Source organism: Dromiciops gliroides, chromosome 2 (genome assembly GCF_019393635.1).
Source record: "Dromiciops gliroides isolate mDroGli1 chromosome 2, mDroGli1.pri, whole genome shotgun sequence".
NCBI classification, from domain to species: Eukaryota; Metazoa; Chordata; class Mammalia; order Microbiotheria; family Microbiotheriidae; genus Dromiciops; species Dromiciops gliroides.
Genome location: NC_057862.1, coordinates 661,405,621 through 661,432,532, shown reverse-complemented (window position 1 = coordinate 661,432,532; position 26,912 = coordinate 661,405,621). Strand labels below are relative to the sequence as shown.

Genomic DNA, 26,912 nt, shown 5'->3' with positions numbered 1-26,912 from the left:
AATATTATCTTCTAAGCTGAAGGAGCCAATCAGCACTGAGAACCCTAAACATAACCCCTTTGGGGGACAAACTTGACCAAATCCCTGAATTGGCTGGCTGCCAAGCATAACTTTGTCCATATCTCCATCCTCATGAACCATGTGCACCACCTTGATCATAGTGACTGTGTCTCAATTTCTCCTTTCTGTATCATTTATATTATACAATGGGAAGGGTTTGTCTAAAAATAGTAGTATATAAATACTTGGAAGCCCTGTAGGAGTATAAAACCTTGCTGAGGGGCAGCTAGGTGGCGCAGTGGATAAAACACCAGCCCTGGATTAAGGAGGACCTGAGTTAAAATCTGGCCTCAGACACTTGACACTTGCTAGCTGTGTGACCCTGGGCAAGTCACTTAACCCTCATTGCCCCCATGAAATAAATAAATAAATAAAATAAAAATAATAAAACCCTGCTGAGCCCCAGGCTCTGGGTCTAGCAGGCCCTACCCCTGCCTGACCAGCTTTGTTTTATTTTATTTTATTTATTTATTTGGGGGGGGGGGTGGGCAATGGGGGTTAAGTGACTTACTCAGGGTCACACAGCTAGTAAATGTCAAGTGTCTGAGGCTGGGTTTGAACTAAGGTCCTATGCTTTATCCATTGTGCCCCACCCCCCACCCCGAACAGCTTTATACTGAGACAGGTACCCTCTTTCAATGAACCTATTTTCTACAGCTTGGAGACTTCACTTTTCTTTTCTTAGTCAGACTTAGAAATTTTCGCAACAAAGGGTCCCGTGACAAAGGTCTGCTTCCCTTCATGGGCTGCGTGTTTGCTCAGGGTTGACCATGGGCTACAAAAAGCTCACTGAGCTATGGGCTGCAGGAGGAGAGACACAACAGCCTGACCAGATTCAAAGGGAGTTTGGCAGTACTGTGCCCCAGTCAAACTACATTGGCCATATTGTGTTCAGTTCTTGATAGCAAAGTTTAGAGAAAGTACTGAGCATGTAAAAAGTGTCCAGAGGAGACTGGCTCAGGGATCAGCCAGACCACTTGGCTCCTGAGATCCTTGGCTCCACAGACAGAGAAGAGAAGGGTCTAATCAGACCCTTCTTTGGCCTGGAAACAGTGGCCAACTGTCTTCCAGCATCCCTGGGGCTCTTTGCACTTACTCTGCTTGACTCCAAGGGCAGAAGCACTCGCAATGGCTGGAAAGGAGTAAAGGTAGGTAAAATAAGGAGGTGAGTAATTTTTAATTCTCTAGGTCAGAGAACTGGCACCCAAAAGCTCCAGTAACAGAACGAAAGGCCAAGGCTAACTGGGTGAAAGTAAAGGGGCAAATGGGAAGTGCTACATTTGGGGTGGAGAAAAAAATGAGTACAAATTGGGGGGAAATACCAGTTCCTGTAGAAAAGAGTTCATGGTCTTAGTGGACTCCTAGCAAAACACGGTGGAATGGTAAATAGAAAAGTGGCCACATCCATTTGGGAGCTGACAAACATTGGGGGATTTGTTGTTGTCCTCAAAATTTTTAAAAAATCCTTTGTCTGGACTGAGGAAAAGGATATCCACCACCACCACCACCGCCGCCGCCGCCCCAGCCTCTCCTGGGGTCACCATGCTCCACCAGCCACTGCCCTCATCCCCTGCTGCACTAAGCAGGCACCTCACCTCTCTCCTCCAACATCGGGTCCAAGCCCTTCATAGTGGCTCCTTCCTTGCTTGTCTCCTGGATGTGATGATCCTCCTCTAAGTCTCCCGTCCTCACACAGGATCAGCCGGTTCCTATACACACCAGCAGCTTCTTCTCACCAGCGTCTGCACTGAGGTTCTGAAGGAAGGTCTCAGGACAGCTAGGTTCCAACCTGGATGGATTCCAGCCCTTCAGGGAAATCCCCCAATGTCATCACCATGGGGCAGGGCTGGGGCTCTGGGGCCCCACGATGGGCCCTTGTAGACTCCACAAAAGGCTGCTGGGACCAGGAGAAAGAGGAAAGAAGTCAGCACCCTCAGTTACCCATCCAACCTGGGGAATACCTCAGACGGCCTACAAACGGGGACACAGTAAACTTTGCCCACTCACCATCCAACCAACCAATAAATCTTTACAAGACACCCCACCAGCCCCTGCCCAGTGCCGAAGGGCTTACACTCCAGGACAAAGGTCAGCCCAGCGGCGATCCAGAACCATAAGTACTTAATGTGCACCTCATCCACAGCAACACTTCACAAAGAGACGACTGTCCTTGTGATTTCACTGGGTTAGAAAATTCTGAGGTCAGGAAATCCCCTCTTCTGGGGAGGTTTAGAACTTTATCTGCATTGTATGGTCTTAGAGTTACCCAGAGGCACCCAGCCAGCCTGGTGAGGTACATGACCCCCATCTCTGCAGGGACAACAACTGACTGTTGGTAGGGGATTACAAATACACTGCTTTTCCTTTAGGAACCTGTTACTTTGGGGGGAGTGGGCACAGCAGATCACAAGCTCCCTAGAATTCAGTAGATAAGCTTGGAGCCACTGTCCCTGAAGAGGGCACAAGACCTCAGCTGAGAAAAGATCCTAGAGGCCGATCAAACCAACGGGGATTTTGTAGCAGCATAGGAGTCGGTCCGCTGATTTCAGGGACTTAGAAACATTGAACAGCCTAGTTGGGTTAGAGAGAAGACAAATACAAACTCTATGTTCTCCCTATATCTAAAAGGAAGAGTGTCTACAGATCATCTTGAAGGTCTCTTCCACATCTGAAATCCCAGGATGAGGTAAGTAGACAGACAGATAGGTGGATGGATGGATGGACAGAAAGATAGAAGTATATGTACATACTTAGATATACATAAACATCTAACACACACACAGAGTATATGTAGATATGCCCCCATGCATGTAAATGCACTGTCTATACTGTGACTGTAACTGACATATATATTCAGTGTCAGTATTTATGTGTCATATCACACACACACACACATATATATACGACACGTAAATGATGATACACTGGACGCCCCCTCTTCCAAAGCAGTAAGTGCCAGAGGAGATAGAAAATAAAACGTACAGTCTCCATACCCATGGGATAGCATGGGAAAGTCAGTGGACAAAGAGGAATACAAGTCATCATAAATGCAAATTAATTATGCCTGTATGGAGCCTCAAGGATGGAGACTGTGCATTTCAATTCACTTCAATTCCCCCCATTAACAGATTCCTGTTAGGTGGCCCAGCAAATAAGACCAGCATTCAAAGACAAAAGTGACCCAGTACCTGCCCTCAGGGAGCTGAGAGTCGAATGCAGGAAAAAGAACAGGGGCTAAGACATGAAGAGATGAGGGCTCAAGCCCATACCCAGGGAAGATGGGACTGACAAGTCCCTGGTGGTCCTCCCCTCAATCAGCCAGGAAGGGTTCTGAAGATCTGATTGCAATCTGTCCCCCAAGCCATCCCAACATCCTCTGTGACTGGGTAGGCAGTGCCTTCAAGAACCCAGGGTTATATGGACGTCATAACGAAGCATTAAAGACATTAGACTCTTAATACTCATCACAACTTAATATGTGTATATGTGAGCACAGATGTAGGCTTATATATACATGTGCATGCATACATGCATGTTCCACGCATGTACCTATACGTATGGGTGCATGTATGTATGTACGTATGTGTGTATATTCCATGCCTTGAGAGTTGTTTTGCTGGAGGATTTTATTTATATGTGCATATATGTGTGTACGTGTGTATACAGCTGAATATAAGTGTGTTGACATCTCTGTAATATGTGCATATACACATAAAATCAATCCTCTTCCAGAAGGTTCCAGTCTGGTTCAGTTGCCCCATGCAACAGCCCAGCAAAGATGAAAAAGGGCATCATATCAAAGACGGGCTTAAATAAAACTCAAGAGAAAGGCCTGAGAATTCCTCCCTTCAGTCCAGGATTAGAACAGAAGCTGGTGAGAAGCCTGCAGAAATCCCAGCCGTGCAGACGGAGGCAAGGAGGGCCCTGAGCAAGAAACATCTCTGCTTGCTTTAATCTTCAAGAGATGCAAGTGCCCCCTTCCGTCCCCTGTTCTCCACCTGATGCAGACCCTCATCACCTCACACCTGGATGACTGCAATTGGGGGGGGGGGGGAAGGGTCTGGCTTGCCCCTCCATTCCATCCTCCCCTCAAAGTGATTTTCCTAAAGCTCAGGTCTAACTATGCCACCCCTCACTCAATAAACTCCAGTGGCTCCCTACCACCTCCCAAGCTCCTCCGGATGCTGCTGCCTCCTACCTTCCCGGTCTCGTTTGCCTCATTCCCCAACACAGACCCAGTGATCTAGTCACAAAAGCCCACTTGCGATTCCTTGAACAAGACTCTCCATCTCCGGACGCCACGTATTTGCATCTGCCATTCCCCATGCCTGGAATGCTCTGCCCTGTCCTCCACCTCCAGGCTTCCTCCAGGCTCCACCCTTTACGAGAAGCCCTTCCAGACCGCTCCCTCTTAAAGTCGGTGCCCTCCCCGCTGATCGTGCCCACTTTAGCCTGTCTACAGCCTGTCTGCGTCTCTGGCTGTCTTCTGCCTCCCTGCGTGTCCCAGCGGCCGAGTCCGCAGCATCGGGCTGGGTGAAATCCACAAATCTACACCTGGAGCTTCCTGGGGAGGGCAGGGTCCGGAAGCCCGGGGCTCGCACCTGGTCCATCTGGGAGGCTGCAAGCCGAGCTCAAGGCGGTGGGCCGCCTGTCCCGGGCACGAAGCCCACCCTCGGCCAGGGAGGGAGCCCACAAGCAAGCAGGGGCAACCTTGTGACTACCACATCCGATGCCGTCCACACCTTTTTTAAAAAACAAACGCCCGAGTAACAAACCCTGCGCTTTTTTGACCTTTGGGTCCTGTCTGGTGACGTTTAAGTTCATGATTAAGAACAATTCGTTTTCTAAACGGCCGGAGCCGGTCCCAGGCAGGGCGCAGCTGGGCTTGCAGCTCTGCAAAAACCAGAGCGTCCTGGGACACACGTCCTCCCGCCCCCTCCCCACCACCTCTGGGGTCTAGACGATCCACCCCACAGTCAATCACGCACGGATGGATTTCCGGGGAGCGGAGGGGGGGAGGGGGGTGCAGATAACCCAAGGTTCCCGCGGCAGATTTAACGACCGGCTCCACCGAGCCTCGGGACATCAGCAGGTGAAGTTTACAAGGCTGGGCCTGATCCTGCGAGCGACCCAGGGAGGCGAGCGCCGCTATTGTTCCCACTTTACAGAAGAGGAAACTGAGGCTCAGAAAGACTGAATGCTTGCCAAAGGTCACCTGAATGCGGGAATCAGGACCTGCACGAAGAAAGGAGCGGGAGGGGGAAGGGAGAAGGGGGGAGGAGGGAGGGGGAGGGGGGGAGCGGGTCACTCCCCTTCTCCAGACTCTGCCATGACTCCCTAGTACCTAGGTGCCTGCTGGGCTGGCCACGCCGCGGGGCCACGGAGGGGCCGGGGCTCGGACCTGAGGCAGGCCCTCCAGGCCACCCCCGACACGCAGCTTGTGGTGGCGCGGCGGGTGCGGGGTTCGAGGCCTCTCGGGGCCTGTGGCTGCGGGGCCGAAGGCGGCGGCGGCGGCGGCGGCGGCAGGAGGGGAAGGGGCACAAGGACACAAACAAACGCACATCGAGACACGCGTACGCCCCCACGCGCGAGCGCACACTCACCCACTCACCACCTACCGGCCCGGGAGCGGCGCAAGAAAAATAAATAAAAGACGAGCTGAAAACGCTCACGCAGCCGAATCGGCGCCTGCCCGGGAGCAGGCCGAAACTACGACTCCCAGAATGCCTCGGGAGAAGGGCGGGACGAGCGAACACAGATTCTGGGCGTGAAGCTCGTGCGCATGTCACGTGGTCCTCCCGGTGGATTCGGGGAAATGGAGTCTTGTCCCAAGAGAAGACCGCGGCCTGAAAGATTCTGGGAAACGTAGTCTGGAAGCTGCTTCTGCGCCAGCCACTTAAGCTCTCAGTTAAGTTTGTATGCCATTTGATAAAGGTCTAATAGTTTACCCTGTGTGGGGCTGAACACTGGAGGTAAAGAAAACTGACTCTGTCCTCAAAGAATTTTATATTTTATAGGGGAAGACAACGTGTGAGCATTTAAGTAGCTGTCAATCAATAAGCATTTATTAAGTGCCTATTGTTCCATGAACTGAGCTAAGCGCTGGCGATACAAAAAAAGACAAAAGATAGCCCCTGCCCCTACGAGCTTAGGAAAAGCAAAAAATAAATTCAAACAGGCTGTTTACAAGATTAAAAAAATAATAATAATTAACAGGAGGAACAGGGGTAGGGGAAGGCTTCCTGTAGAAGATGAGGTGGGGGAAGAGGGGAGTCACAGGTTGGGCAAAGCATGGGGAATCTCCACTAAGTGGTCATCTGCCCATGTTGGACAAGAGAGAGTGGTCCAGAGGGACAAAGATAAGTAGGGGGACTTTCCAAAGAATCAAGGCATCCTGCCCATGCTGTTTGAACTTGGAATTTGAGTAAAACATAGTGGAGAGATCTTTGTCAGCCTTCTTGTAATTACACAAGAGACTATAACTGGTAAACAAGTAGTGACCATTACATTAAAGTTTGAAGCCTGTTATAAAGACCTACTATAAGATCCTATCTTATCTAATTATCCCTGTATGATTTATGTAAAATACCAAACTGTAATTAATATTGATTGGGAGAGAGTAGGGGTCCAAATGAATCATTTCTCACCCCACTGCTCATACATCATTTTTGGCCCTCAAGAGCAAAGTCTATCAACCAGGATGGTCAGGAGGAAATGAACCAGTAAAAAGGAACTGAAAATAAGTGAGAGAGTGGGGGGATGACGGAGCAATCCATTGGAGATGGGGTGGAGTGGGATCACTTGAGCAGATAGAAAGGTTAGCCTTGGTAAGAAGCAAGGCCACCTCTTCATATGAGACAGGAGTGAAGGAGGAGAGAGTGGCAGAAGGCTATAGAGTGACAGGAAATGAGGAAGAGAAGGAGCTGACAACAAATGGCCTCAATTTCTAATGTAAAATATGAGGCAGGGTTCTCATCTGAAAGAGTGGGGGAAAGTGGGAATCATGGGGGGTTTGGAAGCGCCCCTGTGGAGAGTAGGATAGTGAGTTGACATGGGATGCATAGTAGGATTGCCCAGGAGTAGGGAGGACCCAGTTGAGGTTGTGTAACAAATTTGTAGTGGACCCATTCAGAATGGGCAAGCAATTGATCTCTACCATATAGGAGTGAAGGAGTTATCCAAGGCTAATGCTTGGCAGGGCAGTTTTGGCATGCCCAAATCAACTAACATGGAGACAACCTTGCTTTTCTATGCCAGGCTGGCTGGCTGCAATGTACTGGAATCCTTACTCCAAGGTTGCCATGGCTGGAACAACTGGGGGACTGGGGGACAGGGGAGGTGGCATTGTCCAACACCTAAAACTGAGAAGACTTTTTACTTCAAGCTCTTCCTGCTGGGTTTGAAATGCTAATAATTAATGTGGATTTATTTCATATCCTTTCAACTTCTTAATTTACTGCTTCAATTAATTTTTTTGTAGACTCTAGGGTTTGCTAGGTAAATCGTCATAAAATGATGATTTTATTTCTTCTTTTCCTGTGCTTATTCCTCCAATTGCTCTCTTTTTTTCTATTATTGTTACAGGTGACAAATTTTACCCTATGTTAAGTAGTAGGTGATCATGGGCATCCTTGATTTTAAACTTGAACTTATTAAAAAGAATTCTACCTTTTCTCCATTATATGTAATGTTTGCTCTTGAATTAGACATATCATTTACTACATAAGGGAAAGATCTATTTATTCCTATGATTTCTAGAGGTTTTAATAGAAAAAAATCATGGAATTTGTCAAAAGTCTTTCTAGCATCTATGTGGATTTTATTATTTCTATTCTTAATTTGATTTGCCATATCGTCTTCCTTATGTTGAACCAACCATGCACACATGATGTAAGTTCAAGCTTGTTATAGTGTATAATCTTTCTAGCATATTGTACCATACTTTGATAACATTTTATTTAAAATTTTTGTGTTCATTATGTGTATTGGTCTATAATATACTTTTGCTATTTTGTTTCTCCCTTGTTTAGGCATCAAAACCATATTTGTTTCATAGAAATTGGGAGGATACCTCCTTGTTATTACAAATAGTTTATATAGTGTTGGTATTATTTGTACTTTGTGAATATGCTTCACTTGTAAATTTTTTTCCTTTGAGAGTTTGTTTTAAAATTCATTAAAAAAATGTTTTTACCTATATCAGATTGCTTGCCATCTTGGGGAGGGGGAAGAGGAGAGGAGAAAAACTGGAACTCAAAAATCTTATAAAAAATGAATGTCGAGGGGGTCAGTGGATAGAACGCCGGCCCTGGATTCAGGAGGGCCTGAGTTCAAATCCAGCCTCAGAAACATGACACTTACTAGCTGTGTGACCCTGGGCAAGTCACTTAACCCCCATTGCCCCGCCAAAAAAAGAATGTTGAAAACTATCTTTACATGTAATTGGAAAAAATAAAATACTATTTACAAAAAAAAATCTGAAGAAAAATTATGAAATTAATAAGGAATTTCAGAACATTAAAAAAAATTTTTTAAACTTTTAAGTTCCAAAATTTCTCCCTCCTTCTCTCTCCTACCCTTTGCTTAGACAGTAAGCAATTTGATATAGATTATATGTGTGCAATCATGTTTGTCCTTTGTTCTTGAAGAGGACCTTGACACTGGGGTGATGTTCTGACTTGCACTCAATTTGATTTAAGTGAGGCAGGGCTGTTAAGGTCACCAACCTCATTCTCTCCTCTAGAGTCATCTGGGTCTAGTAGGTCCTGATATATATTTCCACATTATTCATGTTGTAAAAGAGGAAACCAAAAGAAAACAAAAATAAAGTGAAAATAGTATGCTTTGACCTCCATTCAGACTCCATCAGTTCTTTCTCTAGATGTGAATAGCATTTTCCCTCATGAATCCTTTGGAACTGTCTTGGATCACTGTACTGCTGAAAACAGCTAAGTCATTCACAGTTGATCATTGTAAAATGTTTCTGTTACCATGTACAATGTTCTCCTGGTGAGCGGAAGCTCACTTCACTTTGCATCAGCTTCATGTTAAGTCTTTCAAGGTTTTTCTAAAATCTGCCTGCTCATCATTTCTTATAGCACAATAGTATTCCACTACATTCATATGCCACAACTTGTTCAGCCATTCTGCAACTGATGAGCATCCCCTCAATTTCTAATTTTTTGCCACCAAAAAAAAAAAAACCTGCTATAAATATAGGAAATGTATACTTTATTTACCCTTTGGGTATAGTTCCAAATTGCTCTCCAGATGGCTGGATCAGTTCACAACTCCAACAACATTGTATTACTGTCACAATTTTCCCACATCCCCTCCAACATTTATCCTGTTTCTTTTCTGTCACATTAGAAAATCTGGTAGGTGTGAGGTGGTACCTCAGAGTTGTTTTAATTAGCATTTTTCCAGTAAGAAAGATTTAGAGCATTATTTCATATGATGAAAGATAGCTTTGATTTCTTAATCTGAAAACTGCCTGTTCATATTCATTGACCATTTATCACTTGGGAAATCACTTATATTCTTACAAATTGACTCAGTTCTCTATATATTTGAGAAAAGAAGGCCTCTATCAGAGACATTTGCTGTAAAAATTGTTTCCCAGCTCTCTGCTTTCTTTCTAATCTTGGTTGTATTGGTTTTGTTTGTGCAAAACCTCTTTAATTCAGTATAATCCAAATTATCCATTTTACATCTTGTAATGTTCTCTATCTTGTTTAGTCCTAAATTCTTCCTTTCATTATAGATCTGACAGGTCAACTATTCCATGCTCTCCTAATTAGGTTATGGTCTCACCCTTTATATATAAATCATTTACCCATTTTGACCTTATCTTGTTATATGGTGTAAGTTGTTGGTCTATATCTAGTTTCTTTCATACTGTTTCCATTTTCCACAGCAGTTTTTGTCAAATAATGAGTTCTTTTCCCAAAAGCTGGAGTCTTCGGGTTTATCAAATACTAGGTTACTAGGGTCATTTACTACTGTGTCTTGTGTACCTAATCTATTCCACTGATCCACCACTTTCTTAGCCAATAATAGATTCCATGATTGCTGCTTTATAATATTGTCAAGTACTGTATAAGGGATAGACCACCTTCCTTTGCATTTTTTCCTGTTAATCCCCTTGATATTCTTGACCTTTTGTTTGAATTTTATCATTTTTCTAGCTCTATAATTTTTGGTAGTTTGATTGCTATGGTACAATTGGCTCAGTCTACCCATGAACAATTTATATTTTTCTATTTGTTTAAATTTGTCTTTATTTTTGTGAAAAAGTGTTTTGCAATTGTGTTCATATAATTCCTGGGTTTGTCTGGGTAGGTAGACTCAACATTTTTATATTATCTATGGTTCTTTTAAATGGAATTTATCTATCCCTTGCTGCTGGGCTTTGTTGGTTATATATAGAAATGCTGATGATTTATGTGGTTTTATTTTATATTCTGCAACTTTGCTTAAGTTAATTATTTCAATTAGTTTTTTAGTTGGCTCTAGGATTATCCAAGTATATCATCTGCAAAGAGTGATAGTTTTGTTTCTTTACTGCTTATTCTAATTCCTTCAATTTCTTTTTCTTCTCTTATTGCTATAGCTAGCATTTCTAGAATAACATCGAGTAATAGTGGTGATAATTGGGCATTCTTGTTTCACCCCTGATCTTACTGGAAAGGATTCTAGATTATAATGGTTTTAGATAGATACTACTACTAGCTGTGTGACCCTGGGCAAGTCACTTAACCCCAATTGCCTCACCAAAAAAAAAAAAAAAAGAAAGAAAAGAAAATAGATAGATACTACTTATCTTAAGGAAGGTTACACTTATTCCTATGCTTTCTAGAGTTTTAATCAGAATGAGTGTTAGATTTTGTCAAAAGCTTTTTCTGCATTTATTGAGAAAATCATATAATTTCTACTGTTTTATTATTGATGTGATCAATTATGCTGATAGTTTTCTTAATAGTGAACCAACCCTTCAGTCCTGGTATAAATCCCACTTGGTCATAATGCAGGATCCTTGTGATATAATGATGTAATTTTCTTACTAGTATTTTATTGAAACATTTTGCATTAATATTCATTAGGGGAATTGGTGTATAGTTTTCTTTCTCTGTTTTAGTTCTTCCTGATTTAGGTACCAGCATTATATTTTTGTAATAAAATTAATTTTGTAGGACTCCACTTATTTTTCAAAATAGTTTATATACCATTGGAATTAAACATTCTTTAAATGTTTGGTAGGACTCACTTGTGAGCCTATCTGATCCTCGAGATTTTTTCTTAGGGAATTCACTGTTGGCTTGTTAAGTATTATGTCCTCTTCTGTTAATCTGAGAAATTTATATTTTTATAAATATTCATCAGTTTCACTTGGGTTGTCAAATTTATAGGCATACAATTGGGCAAAATAGTTCATAATTACTTTAATTTCCTCTTCATGGGAGGTGAGTTCACCCTTCTCATTTTTGATACTGGCAATCTGATTTTCTCCTTTATTTTTTCAATCAAATTAACCAATGGTTTATCTGTCTTATTAGGTTTTTTTTTTTTAATAAAACCAGGTCCTTGTTTTATAGATCTGTCTTCTATATAATTTATGTACTCTGTAAATCTTAATGCACAATAAAAGTGGTAGCTATTATTATAATCATTCTTCTTCATATTAATTCCTATTTTGTTTCTGTTTATCATAATACCAAGCTTTTCAGATTTACATGGACAATTGTTTTTCTCAACTTTTTCTATTTTACTGTCTCTTGATTGGATCTAGACAAACTAAAAGCAAGTCTATTTTTATAGGTCATTGTTGGGCACATTCCATCTCATGCTAAAGGCCAAGAGCTAATCAATCATATATTTATGCAAAGATAAAGAGATCTAAATCACATTCTTTCATATCATCTTCTTAGCCAGATGTTCATTTCCTATGCTTCTTCCCTCTTATTAATTCTCTGCCTTCAAACAGCAGTAAAATGAAATCACCACTTGTACTCTTCAGGATTTGAGGTATGTAGCTTCTTTGTTTTTCAGTCCAAGACTTCATGTTCCTAATCAATCCTTCTAGGTTACATTGGATGAATTTGTCCCCACATAATTGACCAGAAGTAGATAGTGGTTAAGTATGACAGTTCTCAAAAGCCTCTCTGCCATGTCATGGAAACATGCCTTAGAAAGACTACTTTATATTTGCATTTTTCCCCCAAATGTAGCACAGGAAGTGACACATAGGAAGCAAATAATAAATGCTAGTGATAGGCTATCAGGTACACAGATAGCTTACTCTTTACCCCTCAATAGTGAAACACCAAACACCGTCGCACATAGGAGGGGAGAAACTAAGAATGAGGAAAATTGTGAAACACTTGTTGAAGGAGGTAGCACATTAGAGATTTTAAAGGAAGTTAGGGGCTCAAAAAGAAAGAAATCAGGAGGCAAATATTCCAAGCATGGCACCCACTCTATGTGAAGTCATATACAAAGTTATATACAAAGACATAGAGCTGCCAACAGACAAGTTTGTATGACCAGAGTATGGTGTGGGGGAAGGAGAGGAGTGTTGGTCATTGGCAATCAGCCTTAGCTAACTGAAGAATTATCAGGTGTAGTCCTCTACTTCCTTAAATTCTATTTTCTTACATAGCATATGTAATACAATGGTTTAAAAATAAAAATGGTATCTATTTTAAATACTGCGTACTTAGATTCTTTTCAATAAACATTCCCTATTCATTCATAGTAACAATAAGATGAGTAGCAACCCTCCCTCGATAAGGCATTGCATTGGGAAAAAAAATTTAGTAGCAAAATAAGGCAATGAGGGGACAGCTAGGTGGCGAAGTGGATAACACAATCTGGTAACACAATCTGGACTCAGAAGGACCTTAGCTCAAATCCAGCCTCAGACACTTGATACTTACTAGCTGTGTGACCCTAGGCAAGTCACTTAACCCTCATTTCTCTGGGGGGAAAAAAGGGCGGGGGGCAATGAATTTTCTCCATTTCTCTTTGGTCATGTGTTTTAGTGCCTGAGTTTTAATTCAGAGCAACAACAGTTCAAAGTAATAAACTATAATGAAATAAATGTAGTGTGAACAGAACCAGGAGAACATTTTATGCTCAACAGCATTATAAACATAAATAATTTTTCACTGCTTTCAAGCAGTGAAATGATCAAACATGATTTTAGAGGCCTGATGATTCAGAATGTTGTCAGCTTACTGACAGAGAAATGATTAACTAGATATGTAGGGTGAGACACAAATGTATGGATTTGACCAGTAAAGATTTGTGTTCCTTGACTTTGTATGTGTTATAGGGTTTGTTTTGTCTAGGGGGAGACAAAGAAGATAGATACTTATTCATTGAGAAAAAAATGAAATTAAAAAAAATGAAATGTGGTATATAATAGCATAGTATCCTTTGTTTTTCTTTTTAAATTGAACTGTCTTTCCCATTTCCCTTCTATCGACTAAGTGAATAATAATTTTTAAAACCCCTCAATATGTAGCTGCATGGTACAACAAAACAAATTTCCACATAGGCCGATGTCAAAAAAGTGTATCTCTTACACCCATATTAAATAATGTTCTCAATCACTCCTGATTAGAGAAATACAATTTAAAACTACTCTAAGGTACCACCTCACACCTATCCAATTGGCTAATGACAAAAAAAGGAAAATGATAAACGTTGGAGAAGATATATGAAAATTAGAACACTAATGCATTGTTGGTAGAGCTATGAATTGATCCAACCATTCTGGAGAGCAATTTGGAACCAACCACAAAAGGCTATAAAATTGTGCATACCTTTTTACCCAGCAATACCACGACTAGATCTATATTCCGAAGAGATCATGAAAAAGGGAAAAGGACCCACATGTACAAAAATATTTATAGCCACTCTTTTTGCGGTGGCAAAGAATTGGAAACTGAGGGGATTTCCAAGAATTGAGGTTAATAAGTTGTGGTATGTGAATGTAATGGAATACTATTGTTCTGTAAGAAATGATAAGCAGATGGATTTCAGAAAAACCTTGAAAGACATGAATTGAAGCTGAGTGAAATAAGCAGAACCAAGAGAACATTGTATACAGTATCAACAACATTATGTGATGATAGACTTAACTGTGATAGACTTAACTTTTCTCAGCAATACAATGATCCAAGACAATGCCAAAAGACTTATAGTGGAAAATGCTCTCCACTTTTGGAAAAAGACCTAAGGAGTCTGAATGCAGATTGAAGCATACTATTTCCATTTTTGTTGTTGCTTTGTTGTCGCTGTTGTTTATTCTTTCTTGAATTTTTTCCCTTTTGTTCTGATTCTCTTGCAACATGACTAATGTGGAAATATGTTTAACATGATTGTAATGTATAACTTATATCAGATTGTTTGCTGGCTTCAGGAGGGGGGAAAGGAAGGGAGGTTGGGAGAAAATTTGGAACTAAAAATATTTTTACATTGCTTAGAAATTATTTTGTAAATCAAATTAAAATTTTTGAAATGTAAACTCCTTGAGGGCATGGACTATCTTTCTTCTTGCATTTGTATTTCCAAACAAGCCCCAAACAATGTGTTACCTTTTCAGTTGTCAGTAAAGGAACAAAAGCTATTTACTGAAATGGCCTGGTAAGAAAAGGACCAACAAGTCATCTTTCTTGAGGTATACTTTTTCACAAATACAGGTGGCATCAGAAGGGCAAACACTTTACAAAATAATGTCAAAATCAGAGAGATCCACAATAGCTGCACACTACCGGTAGTCTCAACCTCTTCTGACTTCTGGAGTGCAACTTTGCATCCCAGATACGAAGGATGCTCATGCACAGGAACCATAGGGGACTTTTTTCCTTCAACCAACAGTAGGATGCATCAAGAAACCTCTCTTTACAACAGAAGTGTCAAAACACACTACAACAGAGTGTTGTCCAAACAAGATTAAACTGCACTTGGAAATTTAACAAAACAAATACAAATACAATAGAACATAACGTTCCTGTGGTTTCTTTAAGTCATCATGCAACCAGCACAGATCCTTATGTACTATTGAGTGGCTCCAATTCTACTTGAGTCTGACATCACTACTCTGGAAGACCCAATCCCAGGAACTCCCAAACTCAAGAAATCTGAAACTTTGGAGTTGATGACATGGCACCTCTCAAAGTGGGTTCCATCCTAGAAATCTTACTGTCTGAGAGGTTTGGTTATGGGTTATGCTTTCTATGGAAGTCAAATGCCCCTCTCCTTTACATGAGAAGTTGGGACTCAGGCAATGATGTCCTTGAATTCCCCTCTCAGTCAGCATGCACCTCATGTAACATTTTTTATTAGCTGTAATATTTTGTATTACATATATGACACATGCACATGTCATGTCTCCTGCCTCCTCTCTGGATCCTGTGAGCTACATGCAGCCATGAACCATGTTTCATTTAATCTCCTCTAGCACCTAGAATACTCTAACCTGGGTAGTAATAGAAAGATAGACATAAGGAGAATTTAGTCATTCTTCTCTCTCAAGGCAACTAACAACACTGCAGCTGGTAACACAATCTGACACTTTGTCTCCCATGTTGAATAATGACTTTATGTCAGTGGGCATAATCTGAGAGCAGCTAGGTGGTGTCGTAGATACAAAACTGGACATGAAATCAAGAAGATCTAAATTCAAATCCTCAGATTCTTAACTGTGTGTTCTTAGGCACTAAACCTCTTTGCCTGTTTTCTTACCTGTAAAAAGAGGGTAATAATAGCATGTACCTCCCAGGAGAGTTATGAAGATCCAATAAGATACACTTTATAAAATGTTTAGCAGAGCACCTGGAACATAGTAGGCACTAATTATTAAGCCATCATGGAAGGAGATTTTTGGGTGCAATGTTCCTGAGATCTCTGCTAGACACTCATGTTTAGTATTTTAACTAATAGTTTAATTAAGGTGTATGTGCCATGCTCATCAAATTTGCAGCTGATACAAATGTGGCAGGGACAGCTAATCACAGTCAGGATTCAAAAAGATCTCAACTTCCAACAGCACTGGACCAAACTGACTATGCTGAAATAATAAATGGAAAATTTTACAGTTGAGTTCAAAATATCAACTGCATAAGTACAAGGTAAAGGGACAGCTAGAAGTAGAACATAAGAAAAACATCTGGAATTTTAGTGGATGACAGGCTCATGAGGGAGTCAAAGAGTGTAAGGGCAGCCAAAACAGAAAATTCAGTCTTAGGGGCTACATTAGGAGAGAAATAAGACCAGGAGTGAGAGTATTGCGAATGTACACATTAGTCAGAGTACATTTAGAATTTTGTCATAGGATTTGCATACCATATTTTAGGAAAGACACTGATAAGCTTAAGGAGTCTGGAGGAAAGTAAGCTAAATGGTGAATTGTGTGTTAGTCCATAATATGTGAAGATAAACTGAGGGTATTTTATCTGAAGAATTGAAAACAGGCTATCATAGCTGACTTCAAGTATATGATGGTTTCTCACAGGCAGAAGGATTTGGCTGTGTTCTCTTGGGCCCAGAGAGTGTAAGTAGGAAAAAGGGATGGAAATTGCAAAGAGGCAAATTTAGGCTTGATATAAGGAAAAACTTCCTAATAATGGGCACTATTGGAAAGTGGAGGGAACCACTAGGTCCCTCCACGTTAAAGAACAAAGGTTGATGATGATGATTTGTATGGTGTAATAAGGAAATCTTTTTCAGACAATTTTGGACTATATGTTTTCTGAGGTCTGCTCTAACTCTGCAAATTTGTGATTTTGTGTAACTTTTCAAACCATTATTCCAATATAATAAATGCACAGTTAATCTTTAGTATGAGTTCTCTCAGGAACTGCAAATTTTATTCAAAAAGAATCTCGGGGGCAGCTAGGTGGTGCAGTGGATAAAGCACCGGCCCTGGATTCAGGAGTACCTGAGTTCAAATCCGGCCTCAGACACTGGACACTTACTAGCTGTGTGACCCTGGGCAAGTCACTTAAACCCCAATTGCCTCACTAAAAAAAAAAAAAAAAAAAAAAAAGAATCTCATCAGTATATCTGATAATTTGTAGTTCTTTTCTCTAGCTGATCTTTCTGGAAAATAATTTTAATCCTCTATGATATGATTTTAAATTCTCTATGTATAAAGGTCTGATTCAACTTGAATGCTTTCTAACATTAATTATATTTAATAGTTTCCTCTCTAGTATTATGTGTCTAATGGTCCTTTGATTCAAAAGTTTGATACATTCATTACCCAAAAATTTATTTTCAATATGAAAACACAGTGTTATACTATGTTGCTTATACAAAGCCTTTACAACATTTCATGAGTTCAATGCACACTTGAAGCAGTTAAGTCACATTCTTTAACATTTCAATCAAGTTTTTCTATATTCATTACACTAAAAAGGTTTCTCATGAGCCTGGAGTTTTCTCTGCATGTATTAAGGTTTCCCTTTCTGCAGAAGGCTTTCACACACTCATTTATTTCTTAAGATTTCTTCCTAGTATGGCTTCACATTCATACTGTATGGGTCTTGATTCTAATGTAAAGCCTCTCCTGAATTCATTATATTTAAACAGGTCCCTCTCCAGAATGATTGCCTTATGTGCTTCAGATCTAGAATTGGAAGAGAAGGCTTTCCCACATTCATTACATTTATAGCTTTTCTCCAGCATGGAGTCATTGGATGTCCTGAGAGCCTCTGAGTACTGCTGAAGCCTTCCCACATTATTACATTATAGGGTTTCTCTCCAGTATGAGTTCTTTGGTGTTGTGATAAATATTTGTTAATGTTGAATGCTTTCCCACACTCATTACATTTGTAGGGTTTCTTTCCAGTATGAATGACCAGATGTTTCATAAGGGATGAACTTTGACTGAAAGCCTTCCCACATTCATTACAATTATAGGGTTTCTCTCCAGTATGAATTCTCTGATGCTGCAGAAGTGAAGAATTTTGGCCTGAAGGTTTTGCCACATTCCTTACATTTATAGGGTTTCTCTCCTGTATGAATTCTTTGATGTACAGTTAAGTAGCTATTAGTACTGAATGCTTTTCCACATTCATTACATTTATAGAGGTTTTTTTCCAAGATGGAATTTTTTTGATCCTGAATTAAATTATTATTATTATTATTATTAATGAAGACTTTGCCACATTGTTACATTATAGGGCTTCCCTCTAAGATGGGATTCTTGGATATAAAGTTAAGTACGTATTACTACTACAAGGCTTCTCCCAGCCATCACATTCATAGGACTTCCATCATGAATTCTTCGATGTCATGATAGTTGTTGATTACTGATGAAGGCTTTCCCACATTCATTACACTGATAAGGCTTTTCATCTGTATGAATCTTTTTATGTGTTTCAAAATGTGCCATCTGCCTGAAGGCTTTTCCACATTCATTACATCTATGAGGCTTCTCTCCAGTATGGTTCTTTTATGTTGTGATAGTTGTATATTACTAATAAAAGTTTTCCCATATTCATTACATTTATAGGGTTTTTTCACCCATATGGATTATCTGATGCTGCATTAGAAAGCTATTACTCATAAATCCTTGCCCACATTCATTACATTGGAAAGGTTTCACTCCAGTATGAGCTTTTTTATGTTGAATTAAATAGCTATTGCTGCTGAAGGCCTTTCCACATTCATTGCATTTGAAGGGTTTCACTCCAGTATGAATTTTTTGATGTTTACTTAAGTATTGCTTATTGTTGAAAGCTTTCCCACATTCATTACATTTATAAGGCTTCCCTCCAGCATGGATTGTTTGATGCTGAAATACATAGCTATTACTTATAAATGTTTTCCCACATTGATTACATTTGAAGGGTTTCCCAACAGTATGAATTTTTTTATGTTGAATTAGGTAGTTCTTACTGCTGAAAGCCTTACCACATTCATTACATTTGAAGGGTTTCACTCCAGTATGAATTTTTTTTATGCTGAATTACGTAGTATTTACTTGTGAAAGATTTCCCACATTCATTACATCTAAATTGTCTTTGTCTAGCATGAATTAACTTATGTTTAATAAAGTGTGATTCCTGGAAGAACGCTTTCCCATAAAGATTACATTTATAGGGCATATCCCTAGTATGGATGTTTTTATGTTGGTCTAAATAGTATTTTTTACTGAAGACTTTCAAACATACATATAGTCATAAGGCTTCTGTCCAGCATGAATCATCTTATGGATTTTAAGGTTTCGCTTCTGCTTAAAGGCTATGCCACAATCATTACATTTTCTTATGTACAAAAAGGTTTTTCCAGGAGCTAAAGACTTTCACATTCTTTGCATTTATAGGGCTTCTCTTCAGTATGAGTTGTTTGATGTGCAGTTAGGTATTGTCTACTGTGGCTAGCTTTCCCATGTTCATCAAACTTCAAAAATTTTCTCCTCATCACCATAACACTTTGAGGTTCAGGAAACTGTGAGACTGATGCTGAAGCTTTGCCAACTTCACTCATGTTTAGAGAATCTTTCCTTGAGTATATGTCTGATGGAAATACATATGTTTGAATGGTGAATGAAGGCTTCTTGCATTTATTATGCTCAGATAGTTTCTCTCTTAAGCAGATTTGATTATGTTCACTTGTGTCTGAGAAAACAGATTCAAGCTCTTCCCAAGGTCGTCATACTCATGGACACAGTTTTTTTCAGAAATTTTCTGTTTTATAGTGAGGTTTGATCCTAGACTGCATTTCAGTCTGTGATGTTTAAAATCTAAATTGTGGTCACCTTAAATCAGAATCTTCAGCTCCAGTCTAGTCTAGAGTTCCAGCCTGGCTGGGTTCTTTCCTGAAGTCCTCCTCCACAAGCCTGCTTTAATCAGGAACACCTAGCAAGCTGTTTGTGGAAGCTTTTTATAGATCTGGAACAGAGGCGGTCCTTACACACTGCTTCAAGGTGATTGGTTGGGTCATCCAAATCCATTGTCTTTGAAGGTGTTCTCAAGTTGAGTTCACAGTCTAGTTTCTGAAAACAGTACCTTCTTAAGGGATAGACAGGTGTGATTACAATCCAATTAACTTGAAGTAGGCTTAATCAGCAGTCAATCACTCTCACTTGATTCCATCAGTATAGATTAATCTCCAGGTGGGTCTTTGAGTCATCTGCTAAATCCCATATTTCATCACATTCCACTCTTTGTTTCTTCTAGGAACAGGTATTCCTAGATGAAACAGTAAAAAAAATTAAATCTTTTGGAAGTCTTTCTCAGTTCTCTTGTCTTGGAGTGGTAAGATGTCATCAGGAGGAAGCTGGATCTTCTTCTTAATACTGTTTGAATTGCTGGATTTTTTACTAAACCTTAGCCATAGCGTTGCAATGATCAAATTTAGTACATTCCATTACATTCCCTCCTTTATATAATAGAGGGTTTGAGGTAGTTATGCAAATCTATAATACTTCTTACCACCATGTGTCTGGATCAAAGCCAAATTTTAGTAAACGTGTTCATGACACCGTGAAAATGTTATGGAAAGGTTATTCATACCACATCTCATGGTTTCGGACATCCAGTAATTGTTCTAGGCCATAGGTGGATGGATTCTGACTATTCACTCAGACTTAGTGAAAGAAAACTTTTAGAAGGGAGAGAGGAAGAAACTGGACTGTGTCTAGCAATTGTGGTCTATATAGTTGCCATCATAAGCAAACCATAGACTTACATGTACCTGTCTCTCCTCCTGTTGTACATATATTCTCTACAGGGCCTATATCAAACTCATTATAAGAGCAGTTAGTCTCTGAGATGATAAATTTCCATAATTCATAAATCTCATATTAATTTCACCAAAGACAGTATGATGATAAAATGCATGTTATTGCTGCATAACTGATGATGTACTTGTAATATACTACAATAATTCCAAACCATAACCAACAATATACATAGTCACAATGACATGTAATGATATATGAATGTAAATGACTGATAATATTAGACATTATTACATAATCTTCTCTTTAGCAAGTAAACACATTATCTTATACATGAATTCTTATCTAGTATGACAGTAACAGATACTTAAAGTAATAAACAATTCATCAAACTGGAAATAAGACTCAATATTCAATATGTCCATTGATAAATCAAACAATAGGTTTTAAACATAATACCATAAACAGACTCATTAAACTCATGGTTCAAAACAAACAAACAAACAAACAGTTTACCTGAAGAAGGAAAAGCTTGTTAAGGTTAAAGTATTTAAGGAGTCAGAATTTGGGGTATGGCACATTGTTTTAACTGGGTTCCCCAAATTCTCTGCATGTCAAAATGGCAGGGGTTTCCGAATTGTCATTAGTTTTTCTAATGCTATCATAATGTGGAGTTCTCTAGCATCAATTTTGTCTGTGCCACTGATTTTCAATAGGGGCTGATTCAACTGATGAACTACCACATTCAGCTGATGATGTCCTAGCAAATGCTACAATCATATCGTTTCCTCCCCACTTTCCAAGTTGTTTCAATTCATTAACATATTCTTCAAAGGAGAGTCATTCATTTTAAAAGACTCAAAATCAGTTCTGTGGTTAAGCATATAAGAAGCAGATTCTTGTCTGTGTCTGAGATGATTCCTACAGTGACCTTCTAGCTGGTCTGCTATGCCCTAAAAAGGCAATTGTCCATGTCCTGATACTTTACTAAGACTGAGTCCCAAAGCATTTAACTGATCAGTGGGACTATCAAATGGGAACTGCCTATTGCTGTTGGGCTCTCTTTGCTCTTTAACAGTTGCTATTGTTAGGGTTTTTTGCTCTATAGCATCTACTTGAGTTTTATCTGAAATCTCTTTACCTATGAATGGTGCAGGCTTTACATGAGAGCTATGAATCCATGAGTCTTTTTCACCAATTTTAATGGCAGTAGGAGCTGTCAATAATACCTGAAAAAGGTCCCTCCCAAGCAGGCTGTGTTCCACTGGTTCTCTGAAAATTCTGTACATATATTTTTTTCTCCTGGATTTAAATCATGCAAGGAAAAATCTAAAGGACCAGCCTGGACCACAGCTCCTGCCTCATGGAGTCACATAGCCTAGTCTGTAATTCCTGTATATAGGAGGCAACAGAAAATATCACCTCCCCCCAGTGATGTATAAATTGGGGGGAAAATTTTAGCTTGGATAGGAGGGTGACCAAAAAGCATTTCATAAGGAGATATATGAAGTTCTCCTCTTGGTCTACTGAGTAGATAGAATAATGCCAATGGTAGGCCATCAGGCCATTTCAAATGTGATGAAATAATGAGATTTAGCAGATACTCAAAGACCCACCTGGAGATTAATCTATACTGATTGAATCAAGTGAGAGTGATTGACTGCTGATTAAGCCTACTTCAAGTTAATTGGATTGTAATCACACCTGTCTATCCCTTAAGAAGGTATTGTTTTCAGAAACTAGACTGTGAACTCACTTGAGAACACCTTCAAAGACAATGGATTTTGGATGACCCCAACCAATCACCTTGAAGCAGTGTGTAAGGACCGCCTCTGTTCCAGATCTATTAAAAAGCTTCCACAAACAGCTTGCTAGGTGTTCCTGATTAAAGCAGGCTTGTGGAGGAGGAACTTCAGGAAGAACCCAGCCAGGCTGGAACTCTAGAGCTAGACTGGAGCTGAAGATTCTGATTTAAGGTGACCACAATTTAGATTTTAAACATCACAAGTCCAAATGTATTATGTTCAGGAAGAAAATCTGGGAGGGGAGGGAAGAGTACAAAGGGGAAAGTAAAAGGTTTTATTAAATGTTCCATAATAAAATTAAATTAATACTAAGTTCTAGATTCTATCACATTCATGAAGAATCATCATTAATTGGTACAGGAAGAATATTCCTAGAAAGGAAGTGCAGCCCAGGTGGGTAAGAAGATAGTAACAGTATCAAGCACTGCTGAATGGCTTATCAGAATTTGGAAAGAAGTTAGTTCTTTTTGTTTTGGTGAAGTTCTTTTTTTAAAAGAAGTTAGCTCTAACAAATAGATTTCTTGAACTAAAGAGATGTCTGGGGAAAAACCTTATTTTAGAAAACCATTAATCCCTAAAAAACAGCATCAATTTAACAAGTACAGATCATACACAATGAAGCTTATTCCCTTTAAGATGTATGAAGAGGTACATAATGGACATAGAGAGTAGGTGACTACATTTAGCTATCTATTTGACAATATTGTACAAGGTATCTTTCTGAAGAAAGATACATTGGGTTACATAACAACCCACGAAGTTTGCAGTCACTGGAAAAGCAATATTGAAAAGGAGTTTTGAGTCATCTAAAATAGGTATAAAAATAATACCTAGATCTCAGGACTTGTGAAAATAAAAATCAGATAACATTTGCAAAGCACTTTGCAAACCTGAAAACACCATGTAAATGTTATTATCACTATTATTGTTGCTATTATATCTGTAGTCCAAATATACACTGGAGCCAACACCTGCTCTGTGATAAATGATTAATTGAACCCCTATTTTATTCCAATCAGTATTTATCAGTTTGATATGATTCCATAGGGCTGGTGATTATATGTTCTGATAGTAGTTCTCAGAGCTGTGAACTACAGACTGTAAGTTCATTTGCTTAATCATAGGAAACTAACTAGAGGACTTCCACCCTTGTTTTTCCTTGTTATTGTGACCAAGTACAGAGTGGCAGAAGTGACTCAATTATATGGAACCCCCCCCCCAACTATCTTTGTTTTCCCTCCATCCCTTGTCATCCCTCTATTGCCCAACATGGGGAGATGACCATGAGCACTTGGTCAATGAATGACCCTAGTTGCCAGCCTTCAGCCTGCCTTTCTACCAGTTCATCAGCCAATGAAGATGTTTTGTTATCTGTTTATCAGCCCATCCCATGGCTGTCCTCACTGGCTTGGGAGAACCTCCAGAAAGGTCAAGATAGGTCTGTTAAGGTCTGCTCACTAACCCATCTGTCAACCAATGGTATTATATATTTTGAAGGGCAAGGTCTATCCACCAATAAGACTATTTTTGGTCTGCTTCACCTCTATCTTGGGGCATCAAGCACTATTAAGCTAAGATTCTGCAGGAAGGTGGCATCACAGATAATGAGGAAGATCTGAGGTCCACTTCATTAGAGAGGGCCATGGACCCTTTAATAAAGTGTCATTTGTTTCAGAAAAACCTGGAAAGATATACACGAACTGATACTTAGTGAAATGATCAGAACCAGGAGAACACTGTACACAGTATCAATAACATTGTGTGATGATCAACTGTGATAGACTTAACTCTGCTGATTCCTGGGCGGTGGTATTTTTCAGGTTGTATAATTTCCCTTTCCCGATTTTATTTCCTTTCCCTTGATCCTACTGATCCTGTTTGTGTTTTTTTCTTAAGTTCGTTATTGTTAAACTAAATCCTGTTCTGTTTTGAGGGAGACTGCCGGTCTCCTTCCTTGCCCCAATATTGCGGCGAGTCGCTTAGCTAACATTCCCCAATTAAAAATTGGTCCCCACACTTCTCAGCAATACAATGATCCAAGACAATTCCAAAGGACTCATGATGGAAAATGCTCCCCACATCGAGAAAAAAAGAACTGTGGAATCTAGATGCAGATTGAACCATACTGTTTCTACATTTTTTTTCTTTTTTTTTTTTGAGGTTTTTCCCTTTTGTTCTGATTCTTCTTTCATAACATGACTAATGCAGAAATATGTTTAATGTGATTGTACATATATAACTTATATCAGATTGCTTGCTGTCTTGGGGAGGGGGAGGAGTGAGGGAAGAAAGGAAGGGGGGGAAATTTAGAACTAGAAATCTTATAAAAATAAATGTTGAAAACTAAAAGAAAAAGTATCATTGGCTCAGAGTTCTGCTTCATTGGTTTTTCATGCTGATTGGCCAATTTTAATTTCTTTTTTTTTTTTAAGTGAGGCAATTGGGGTTAAGTGACTTGCCCAGGGTCACACAGCTAGTAAGTGTTCAGTGTCTGAGGCCAGATTTGAACTCAGGTACTCCTGACTCCAGGGCTGGTGCTCTATCCACTGCACCACCTAGCTGTCCCAGATTGGCCAATTTTAAACAGAACAGATCCTGAGGTGTCTCAGGGATAATGTAAAGGGGAAAAGTGACAGGTTCGAGATATGAAAGCCTAGAATAGGTGGCTGTTACCCCTAATCAAGTGACCACTGGCAGGTCAAAATATCACAGAGTCCTCACTGTATCATTCATCTATAAATGGAGATATCAATATATTTACTAACCACTTCCCTGATTGGAAAAGCACTCTGTAAATCATAAGGACCATCTGGGAAGTAAGCTATGACTGTTATCATAACAGGGGGGTGGAGAATCTTAATTATTTTCCATGAGCAATAGGAATAGAAGGTAACCATATAGCACTAGAAGAAAGAAAGAGGCCATATTAAAGAGAAAGGGTAGAAATCTTGTTTGTGGGGTGAAAGAGAGAAATGACAGTAAAAGGAAATTAATTTGGATATAGAAAAAGAGACAACAGGAAAAGCTAAGGGTTTTGTTCTTTTAGCAAACATCTATTTGTGGTCAGAAGCAAATTCTGAAGAAGAGACTCTCAGGGTGCAAGACAGAAGAATTATGGGAAAGGGCAAAATGGACAAGAACCAAGTATGCATAAAAGATTTAGCATCCAAAAAAGAGAGAACCTCCCCTTTTTTCTGAGGCTGTAGGGAATATGAGGAAGATTAGGAGAAGTATAAGATGAATAAGTAGCTAAAGAGAACAACCACAATCCTCCAGAGTCTTGGAGGTCTTTTAGGATCAGGTCCTACTGGCATCCTTACTGACTAGCTGGGGTGCAGCTTGCAACCTTATATAAGCATCTCCCTGATTTTTATTCACTCACCCACATAAATGCCTTTTAGGACTTCTCCCACTGGCAGCCATGGTGCTTCTCTTCTCTCCAACTGAGAATCAGAAGTGGTTGGAATCTAGAAGCTCTTCATCATGAGGAAACTTTTGGAAAGATGCTAAGAACAGAGAAATGTTTAAGAATTCAATCTTAACCTCTTTCTCTTTAGGAAAAATAGAGAGCAAGGCTAGGAAGGACCTCTTAAGCATGATATATACATATGTACACACACTACATATATACACATATACATATATAGTACTATAGTTCAATAGTATCAAGTATGGAAGATAACTGACAGGATCTGAGTTAGGTTAAACACAATTAGTTTATGTTCATCACATTCCCTACAAAGACTGTAATAATAGTCCATGTCTCCAAAGAGCTACTGGAATAGGGCCTTGAGTGGAGAAGTTTTTGTCTTTTCTGAGCAAAATGTAGGCAAAGTATAGCTTCAGAAACCAGCATAATGAAGCTGCTGATTTCCAGTTTTTAAAAAAGCCTTCCTCTAGAGAGGGATCAGGCACATCTTGCCTCTTTACACCAAAAGAATATAGGGCACTTTCGACATTATATTTATTCACAAGAACCTCTGAACACCATGTCAGAACTCAACAAATCACTTGGAACCTTCCATGACCTTTAGAAATGTGAATGTAAAAGATATTCTAATGGTGTAGGACAATTCATGAGAGAAAAGTTATCCTTACCAAGGGTGGCAAAGTTCTCATAGTTTTCAAGCATCACATTCCAGAAAAGGTCCTTCTCAGCAGGATCCAACAGGCTCCATTCCTCTTGGGTGAAGTCTCCAACCACATCTTGGAACATCAACGATTTCTGAAATAGTCAAAAACATTCCCATCCACGGAAGGACCATTCTTCATGTGGAACATGAGGAAGACATTAAATTGGTTGAACCCAAAGTGAGTAGTTCCCATAAAACCAAGAAACTGGAGTATTCCAT

At 39.7% G+C, this 26,912-nt stretch overlaps 2 protein-coding genes across 6 annotated transcripts in view; both read right to left on the bottom strand.

Moving 5' to 3' along the window:
* LOC122740207 (zinc finger protein 420-like) overlaps window positions 1–5,782 on the bottom strand; it is a 34,577-nt gene extending 28,795 nt beyond the window's left edge. Inside the window, exons 1-2 of one of the 5 annotated variants that reach the window (XM_043982114.1) lie at window positions 5,664–5,782; window positions 1,656–1,957 (exon numbers count right to left, since the gene is read on the bottom strand). In XM_043982114.1, coding sequence (XP_043838049.1) covers window positions 1,656–1,689 — 34 coding nt within the window. In that variant the 5' untranslated portion in view covers window positions 1,690–1,957; window positions 5,664–5,782. Of the gene's footprint in view, window positions 1–1,655; window positions 1,958–4,661; window positions 4,731–5,663 lie in introns of those variants that run through there. The other 4 variants (XM_043982116.1, XM_043982115.1, XM_043982117.1 and 1 more) reach the window with 4 other exon arrangements.
* A 12,795-nt stretch (window positions 5,783–18,577) lies between these two features.
* LOC122739517 (putative zinc finger protein 56) lies at window positions 18,578–26,776 on the bottom strand. Its single transcript, XM_043981240.1, has 2 exons — window positions 26,659–26,776; window positions 18,578–19,011 (listed from the first exon to the last, which is right to left on the bottom strand). Exons 1-2 carry the CDS (start codon window positions 26,774–26,776, stop codon window positions 18,578–18,580), a joined length of 552 nt encoding a protein of 183 aa, XP_043837175.1.
* Window positions 26,777–26,912: the final 136 nt, after the last annotated feature.

What these genes read in the sequence shown, in the direction of transcription:
- LOC122739517 (XM_043981240.1), bottom strand. Translation starts at nt 26,776, where the DNA reads ATGTTCCAAGATGTGGTTGGAGACTTCACCCAAGAGGAATGGAGCCTG. An exon ending in TGAGAACTTTGCCACCCTTG is followed by an intron (nt 19,012 to 26,658) that starts GTAAGGATAACT and finishes TTCATACTGGAG; the next exon opens with TGAAACCCTTCAAATGTAAT.